This window comes from Chrysochloris asiatica, unplaced genomic scaffold (genome assembly GCF_000296735.1).
Source record: "Chrysochloris asiatica unplaced genomic scaffold, ChrAsi1.0 scaffold00346, whole genome shotgun sequence".
Classification (NCBI taxonomy): Eukaryota; Metazoa; Chordata; class Mammalia; order Afrosoricida; family Chrysochloridae; genus Chrysochloris; species Chrysochloris asiatica.
Window position 1 is genome coordinate 1,234,073 of NW_006408864.1, and position 9,657 is coordinate 1,243,729.

A 9,657-nucleotide genomic window follows, 5' to 3' on the forward strand; every position below is an offset into this window, starting at 1 on the left:
GAACCGACTCCACGGCACAGAACAACAACAACAAAGAAAATAGTGAGCCAATCAAAAGAGAAAAGCCAATCACTGGTCAGCTAAGAACAGGGAGAAACAAATGCTGGGTCCAGAGCTGGAAGCCCATTGTGGCATCATTATGTGCCAACTGAGAGGGTTGTAACCAAAAGATATATGGTCCCACTGGTAAGACCAAATCAGTCACATGCAAACCACTGAAGAATCACTTCACCAAATGCTCACGCTTAGATTCCTACTGGAAAAATCTTACCAACATGCACATTCTGGGCCACATGAGTGCTGCACAAAATAAAGTACTAAACTTCATATTTTTATATTGTGGCTTCATATTTTAATCTGTATAAGCATGCTTCCTACATGGAGTTTCATCAGCTCCTCTGCATTGTTGGCATCAAGTTTCTGGACTGCAAGACTGAGGCCCTGTAGCAAATTTTCTACAGTGAAAAGCCCACCTTGAAGGCTTCCTACTAACGGGTGTGCAGGCCTCTCCCCAAGCTGCCACTCCAACATGCTTCTCCTTGACATCCCCCTATGGGAGAGCTAGGACACAGACTTTGTTTTACCAAAAAGAGTTGACATGTTGTTGCCAGTCACAGGTACTGAAGGAGTCAGGGGAAATGACATCTGAACTGTAGATCATTACAGTTTCCATATTTACAACTATACAATCCTAACCAACGCTTCTAATGATTACCAGTGCACTATTCACGCTGGAGAAGTGATCTCTACATTCCCCTCATCTCCTCTAAACAGATTCACTAACACTCACCAAGTACTTACTAGATAGGGCCCAAAGCACCAGCTGGGTAAACTCACTTATTTAAATCTGGTTTCCAGGTCTCTTAAGTCCTTCAAGGAGATTTATTCTGATGAGTTGGAACCACCTCAGTGGCAACTAACAACCACCTAATCATGAAATCAAGACAGCAGGATATCTATTTGCCACATCTTTCTCACAAATTCTGGTTTCGCAATTTTTGGTCAGTGGTGACCCTAGTCAGTTTGGCTTCATTATCAATAATAGTCACACACTGCTTGACCGCTCAGAGAAAGTGGTTACTTATCATCTCCTGACTACTCTGAAAGAGATCCTGGAGTTTCTATACAAAAAACTAGGTTTTGATCTCACAGGGAAAAATCAGCATTTTTCTTTCAAAACATCTAGGTTTTCATCCTAGTAAAGGTATCATAACTTGAAACCAAGAGCCTCAGCAACTGAAACGGTGACAGAGAAATGGCTTATACCTGGGTTGCATTTGTCTCTGGGCAAATAGTAACTTCATGTATCCGCACGCTGCTCACTGGCCAGGGCAGATACATGTGTGGTTACAGGAGGCTGAGGCATTTGGGATCTGTAAGAATTCGACCCTTCCTCAAAATTATACAGAGTATGTTACATGGTCATAAGTGATCATAGATTAACCTGCCAGCAGAGTCTATGTGGAAAAGCTGGGAAGCATGAAGATATTAACAGACAGCTGAAGATAAAGAAATGAATAGTTGTTGTTAAGTGCTGTCGAGTTTGATTCCGACTCACTGCAACCCTTATGGGGTTTCCAAGGAGTGGCGGGTGAATTTGAACCGCCAACCTTGCGGTTCAAACTGACCTTACAATACAGCACATTAGCCCACAGCACCACACCAGGAGAGGAAATCCCCCAATGCCCATTGCCATCAAATTGATCCTGACACAGAGCTGCTCCATGGGGTTCTGAGATGATACATCTTCACAGGAGTAGACAGCTTCACAGGAGTGGCTGGTGGATTTGAAATGCTGACATTGCTATTAGCAGCCTAACACTTAACCCATGGCACCACCAGGATTCCATCAAGGACAGGAAGAGCCTATAGAACACTCAAGTAATTCATGGAAAAGTTCTACCAATTTTCCATTTATTTTATGAGGAAGAGATCCCATAACTCCCCCTGTCCCCTAAAAACTACATCTTAAGGACTTTCAAAGCTTCTTCTAACAATATCTAAGTCATTTAAGTCTTACCTAATTAGGAAATGTGTGTACATTTACTGAATCTATGAGATCATCTGATGGTTTGATGTTGCTTTCCCCCTTTGTAAATAGGTTGGTTACTTTGGCCTTTACTCTAAGTGTTCACCTTTTGCCAAGAATCAGAGCAGACGAATGCACTGCACAAGGAAAAGTCACTTTGACATCTGCTTAACATGGTTATATTTGAAACGCCTATGCAAAAATGTCAAGTGAGAAAAACTGAAAACTGAGGAATTAGGATTTACCCCAGGAATGCAAAGATGATTCAACACTAGACTACCTTAGAAATCTGTTGTTGTAATTCACCTCATTAACAAACTAAAGGGAAAAAAAATGACGTGAAACTATAAGACCATATCAGTAGATGTTGAAAAATCCAATCCTCATTCTTTATTTAAAAAGAAGCAAACAAAACAAAACACCTCTTTACAATACAGAATACCTGTACCACCTACTAAGGGGTGCCTACCAAATGCCTACAAATAAGCCACCATCACACTTGTATTCAACAATGCACAATGTAAAGAAGGCCTACTCAAGCTCCCAAAATCAGTCATAGGAAGAGAACAAGAAATGTATGAAAAGCAGAATGATAGAATTATTAATGATAAAGAAAGAAATCTGAAAATGAATTGATAAATTAATCTAGCTGGCTCTTTGTATTCATGGACTGTGAAGACAATGTCCTCTTTTCTTCTGGCTTAAGCAAACCCCTGCTCATCTAGTTGATTCTGACTCACGGCAACCATATAGGACACAGCAGAACTGTACCCTTGGGTTCCCAAGGCTGTAAACCTATGGAAGCAGAATGCCTCGTCCCATTTATTGTGGACACAGAGAGTAAACATTGCAATTATGCCCATACAATTTTGAATGCATGTCCAAACGTGCATAAACTGGAACAAAGTCTGAAAGGGCAGACACATGAGTAAAATGTTAGCAATGTTTTCCTCCAAGTGGTGAGATTAAAGGTAATATGTATTTTTTTCATTATACTTTTGTGTACTTTCTTTTATAATGAGTATGCAATTTTATGATCAGAAATAACAAGCTATTTTTTAAGACATCAAATTATATCTCAGAGATACTTAATGTTTAATGTAATGCCAATCAAAATACCGAAGAGACAGAGGAAAAAGTTAGGCAGAAGTTCAAGAAGATCACTTGGAAGATTAAATATTTTCAAAAGAGGAATGGAAAACTGGTAACCATCGAGTCAACCCTGACTCATGGTGACCCCATGTCTGTCACAGTAGACCTGTGATTCATCAGGTTTTAAATAGCTGGTTCTGGGGAAGTAAACAGACAGGACATTCTTCCAAGAATCCACTGGATGAACCTCCATTGTTTGGTTAGCAGCTGAGATCGTTAACATGCACTACCCAGGAACTCCTATGAATAGTTTGGGGGAGTGTTTATTCCATAAAAAACAGTGAAATCTTGTGCAAAGCTATAGTTACCAATCTACAGTTCAAATGACTGCTAATGAAATTGCTTCCATGCTTTCAATAAAATACTTATGAAATTAAAACACTGACAAAGATAATAATAGTAATAAATAACAGTATCCATCATTAAGACTATCAGAGCTGAATCCAGAATCTGTTTTGAACTGATTGATTATAAGGCAGGTGAAGCAGTAGAGCACAATCTCTCTGGGTGCTCATGGCATGATTTGCTTCTTGAAACAGTGAGAAGGTGCGAAGATGCTTTAACCTCCCCCATTAGTTCTTTTGCAAATCACAGGCCCAGAACATACAAGAAACAGAAAACGCTCTTTGAGGTGGGCAGAACATTACGCCATTGTTACCATCACCACCAATCTTACATCAGATAACGAAATTCCAGATTTATTAAAGAAAGAAAAGAAAATGAAAAAGGAAATGATGAAGAGATTTGAATGGCAACAATTTAGTATTAAATGCTGGCAAGGGCTGAGAAACAAGTAGTCTCATGAACTACTCATGGTAACAAACTGACATAATCTTTCTGGAGGGCAGTTTGGCTAAATGTATTACAAGTCTTTAAAATGCTCCTACCAATTGACTTGGTAAGTCAACGTCTAGGAATTTTTCCTAAAGAAATAAGCAGAGATACAAAAAAAAAAAGGAAAAGTATTTACAAGACTGAAAGAAAACTGTTCAAAAACGGGATTAGTAGAGTAAACTATGAAATATGTATATAACAGAGTACCATCTGGTGGTGCGCAATAGGATAAGTACTGGACTGGGAAGCACAAGGTTGGTGGTTCAAGCCCACCAGCCACTCCTTGGAGGGTCACTATGAGTCAGAATCGTCTCGACAGCGCTTGATAACACCACCATCTGGCTTTTGTGCTGTACTATCGTAAAGAAGTCTTGTGCTGTAGTGGGTTCCCCACTGCACTGCTAACCTCAAGGGCAGCAGTTCAAATCCACCAGCTGCTCCACAGAAGAATGATGAGTCTTTCTGCTCCTTTCAGGATTTATAGTCTTAGAAACCCTATACAGGGTTACTAAGAGTCAGAACCGACTAGACGGCACACAACTGCCACCACTAACCTAAAGGTTGGCGGTTTGCACCCACATAGAGATACCATGACAAAGGCCTAGCAGTGTGCATCTGTACAGATTACCCACTGTTGTCAAGTAAAGACAACAGCCACGGAAACCCTTGGGAGCAGCTCTACTCTGTAACACACAGGGTCACCATTAGTCAGACTGACTGGGTTTGCATTTCAGTTTTTACCTGGCTTTCAAATTCTGTGGAAAAGAATATTCAATGAGAAGAAATATTAATTGCAAAATAAAGGTTAACATGTACAGGATGATTCTACAAAAAAAAAAAAAAAAGGGGGGGTGGGGAGTGTTAATATATACAGATGATTCTACCAAAAAATTTAACATGGACAGGACTATTCTAAAAAAAAATTTTTTTTTGCTTCTTCTTTAATTTGTGAGATACATACATAGCTGGAAGTAAACATCAAACTAGTGGTTATCTTATTACTTGATGGGGAAATCCGAGCTATTTCAATTTTCTGTTACTAGTAGTCATAAGCATCTTGATTAATAAACCTTACTACTCTCACTCAATTTCCAAGCATCTGTTTAAGTTAAAACTTCTTTCAAGAAGTCCTCCTGTCCTGCACCCTTCCTTCCATATTAGATTAGGTGTTCCTTCCCTGCCATCAATCAAATCAGTTCCAACTCATGGTGAGCCAATGTGTGTCAGAGGAGAACTATTTTACATAGGGTTTTCAATCGCTGACTTTTCAGAAGCAGACTTCTAGGAGTAGTAGAAACAGTTAATATCCTTGGCTATGAATTGAAGGTTGGAGGTTTGAGTCCATCCAGAAGTGCTTTAGGAGAAAGATTTGGTGATGTACTTCCAAAAATATCACTCACTGAAAATCCTATGGGGCGCAGTTCTACTCTGACATACATGCAATCACTATGAGCTGGAATCAACTCAATGGAAGCTGGTTTCCCTCCTCTACTTGACTCTGCACTGTCCTCAACGATATTCCTTACAACTGCATCAAAATCACTGCTGGGATTTACTACATCCCCAAATAGATCCTAAACTGCTAAAAGTCATAACATTTGGATGTTTCATTTTTGTATCTCCAATGCCAACCTGTCTGGAATCTAATCAGTATTCAAGCTTGAATGTTGGATTCAAGAATGAAGTAGACTGAGCAAATGGTTCTTTCCGCTTTATGAATATAAAGGTTCAGGAGAGGAAGCTAACCAGGATGATGAAGAATCAGTAAAGAGATTTTTCTTACCTTGACTAGGAGGCTTGACACATGTTTAATTTCACCATTTGCTTTTAGTAATTCTTGTTTGAGCTCAGTGCAAGACAGTTCCAGGTGATCTCTCTCAGCACGTGCTACTTTCAACATTTCTTGAACTTCACAGCTCTCTGCCGTTCGCCCTGGGGAACTGGTCTCTGTAGCTTTCTGCTCGTCACTTTCCAATTGAGCCTTTAAAGACACATTTTCAATGGTCAGTCCTTCTAAGGTAACTCTACATTCTTCCAAAGTTTTGGCCATTACACTAGTATTATGCCGTTCCAATTCTAGAAACCCATGCAATTTTTCATTTTCTTCCTTCAAATGTTTAATCATTTCTAAGGCTCCTTGGTTTTCTTCCTCAACCTTCCGTAAACTACAGGTCAATTGCTGCTGAATGATGAGCAGCTTCTCTCTTTCAAAGCGGCCCTGATCAAGAATGTCTGCGCATTTCTGTTCCAGTTCAAGGATTTTTCCTTCTTGGACATTGGGCTCTTCATTCTTTACTCGGTCTTGTAAAAGATTTATCAGCTTTTCATTCTCTTGACTTAATTGTTCGGCCCTCTCTCGATGCTGATGAAAGGATGTCTCCAAAATAGTCTTCTCATCTGCCAGTTTCTCATTTTCAGCCGTCAGTTCCTGCACCATTTGTTGCTGGTCTGATAATTCTTGCAAAGTCGCCTGCAATTCTTCTGCTGTGCTGTGGTGATTCTCTTCCATCTTTTGTATCTTCTCAGTAAGGGAGGCCAGAGACAATTCACTAATATTGTTGGGGGAACTCCCAGTGGTAGAACACTTCGAGCTCTTAAAGGGGTTGCTGTTGGCAGATACAGGTCTAGAGGGGGTATCAGCTGTAATGTGCTCAAAATCGGAGGCATCTGGTGACAAGGAAGCTTTGGTAACATCACTACTTGAAGAATCGGATGTTCTTAATGCATTTTCATGGGTGTTTTTTTTATATTCATCTATTTCCCCTGCAAGCTGATTCCCAGTCCGACTTCCGAAGCTTGACTCTTGAGTTAGAGATGTTGGGCAGCTGCTAGTGTGACTTGCTCCTTCTTCTGAGTTTGGTGAGTGCTCAAGGTAAACCAGTTTCTCCTTCAAGGCCTGGTTTTCTTCCTCTAGATCAGCAAGCTCCTTCTGAAAATTCTTGTTCTTCTCCTCCAGCACTCTTATCAAAGGCTCTGTGTCGTCTGGTGAGATGGGGACTCCATCTGCACTCAGGTCCAAAGCATCAACTCCATCAGTGTTCAAGGCTCTCTTTTCTTTGCATTTCTTTAGTTCACTTCGAAGCCGGCTTATTTCACTATCTTTTGCTTTGGCTTCTGCCAAAAGTTCCCGAATATGAGACTCAAGCACAGCCTTTTCTGAACCTTCATTATCTTGCTTGGTTTTTGTGGAAGTGGTCCTCAGGTGTTTGGTAGGGGTAGGTGTGCTAGAAGAAGTTGGACTGGACCCGGATTTCCTGGGGTTGGTGGGACCACGTGGCACAGATCTTTCTCTTGGGACAGCTACCGAAAGTTCCCGTGGAGCTGGAATGCCCGTCCGTTTGGTTGTTGTAGCCACTCCTAAAGAAAAAAAGAAGAAAACTTGAAGGAAAAAAGACGAGACAAAACTCAAGCACTTTCATAAATGGGAAACAAATGACTTCAAATCACAGGCCACAGTGAGCACTGTGGTTGTCGCTCTTCACCCACTTCCTCTTCTGATAACCACCTAGTTCTACTAAGGATTCTGTACTTCCTCCTCCAGCCCTATCCTTTGGAGGATGACGACTCCTTTCCTGGCTCTACTCAGCACAATCCCACCTCCAGCCTTTCCATTATACAAGCCAGTAAATACCCTCTACGTAAGTCACCTTGAATTGGGTTTTCTATAGCTTGAAACCTAACACATATGAACAGATACACTTGGTGAATAAATAACCTCTTGACAAAATATAAGTTCACTTTTATTTTATATAACTTTTATATAAATTTTCTGAAAATTCATCATTAGCCTATTTTGACTAGAAAAATCATTATTACTAACATATTGGATTAAGAAACCAAAACACACAAATAATACTAAGGAGAAACCAGTATGATGTAATAATGATAAATCACTTTTCACATACTGGTTTTGCTCATTTGCATAAATAAAGAAAAACAAGAATCAATGAGCTAAGGATGTAGTATGCAGACTGATGGAAGTGTGATGCTTCTGTACAATAAGCACTGGACTATAAACCACAAAGTCTGCAGTTCAAGCCCACCAGCCAGTCTCAGGAGAAAGATGAGGCTTGCTGCTCCCTAAAAGATTTTTAAAAGCCTTGGACACCCTATACTGGGTTGCTACAAGTCAAAATAAACTTGAAGGCATTTAACAACAACAACAATGTGTATTTATGGCACAGTTTTAAGTATTAAAGGAATTTATATAATATGGAGACAACACAGTCATTTATAATGTTTATAATGGGATCATTAAGGGATAAGGAATTACTGTTTTCTTCTAATTATATCAGAACCACCACTTATCTAGATGGAATACACAGAAATCAAATTGACTACATCTGTGAAAAGAGAAGGTGGAAAACTCCATATCATCAGCCAAAACAAGGCCAGGGGCAGACTGTGGAACAGATCATCAACTGCTCATATGCAAGTTTAGACTGAAGCTGAAGAAAATTAAAGCAAGTCCACAGAGCCAAAACACGACCTTGAACATATCCCACCTGAATGTAGAGGTCATCTGAAGAACAAATTTGATGCATTAGACACTAATGACTGAAAACCAAAAGAGTTGTGGGATGACATCAAGAACATCTACAGGAAGAAAGCAAAGGATCATTAAGAAGACAAGAAAGAAGGAAAAGACCAAAATAGATGTCAGAAGAGACTCTGAAACTTGCTCTACAGCATAGAGATGCTAAAGCAAATGGAAGAAATGAAGAGGTAAAAGAGCAGAATGGAAAATTTCAAAGGGCAGCTCAAGAAGACAAAGGCAAATATTACAATGAAATGTGCAAAGACCCAGAGATAGAAAACTAAAGGGAAGAACACACTCAGCGTTTCTCAAACTAAGAACTACGGAAAAAAATCAAGCCTTGACTTGCAATACTGAAGGGTTCTATGGGCAAAATATTGAATGATTCAATATCAAAAGAAGATGGAAGCAACACATACAGTTATTGTACCAAAAACAAATGGATGATGCTCAACCATTTCAAGAGAATGCATGATCAAGAGCCAATGGTACTTAAGAAAGAAGTCCAATGTGCATTGAAGGTACTGGGAAAGAATAAGGCACCGGGAATTGATGTACTACAAATTGAAATCTTTCCACAAACTAATGCAGCACTAAAGGCACACGCTCATCAATGCCAAGAAATCTGAAAGACAGCTACCTGGTCAACTGACTGAAAGAGATCTATATCTGTGTCCATTCCAAAGACAGGTGACCCAACAAAATGCAAAAATCACTGGACATGGATGAACCTTGAGGACATTATGCTGAGTGAAATTAGTCAGTCACAAAAGGAGAAATACTGCATAAGACCATTATTGTACATGACTAAGAAAAAGAACCCACCCAAAAGGGGTGGGGGGATCTATATATATATATAAGTGCTGATCACCAGTATGTATGGGATGAGAGGCGGGGAGGGAGGGAAGGGTAGAAAGAGCACAGGGTAGGGAATACACAGGAGAGTCTGGGAGCCGGGGGGCTGGCAATACATAAGGGGGCGGGGGAAGAACAAGGTGGAGGGAAGAATGGTTGGGCAGGCTCGCATGGGCTAGGTGGAACAGAGGTAAATGACGATGTATGCACAACCTTGGAATAACAGGGCTTCAGGATACAGGGATTGAGG

The 9,657-nt window shown here is 40.2% G+C and overlaps 1 protein-coding gene across 1 annotated transcript in view; it reads right to left on the reverse strand.

The window, feature by feature from the left end:
* Window positions 1-9,657, reverse strand: part of SPECC1 (sperm antigen with calponin homology and coiled-coil domains 1) — a 309,636-nt gene that overhangs the window by 169,328 nt on the left and 130,651 nt on the right. Inside the window, exon 3 of the mRNA XM_006875909.1 lies at window positions 5,799-7,372. Coding sequence (XP_006875971.1) covers window positions 5,799-7,372 — 1,574 coding nt within the window. The remainder of the gene's footprint in view (window positions 1-5,798; window positions 7,373-9,657) is intronic.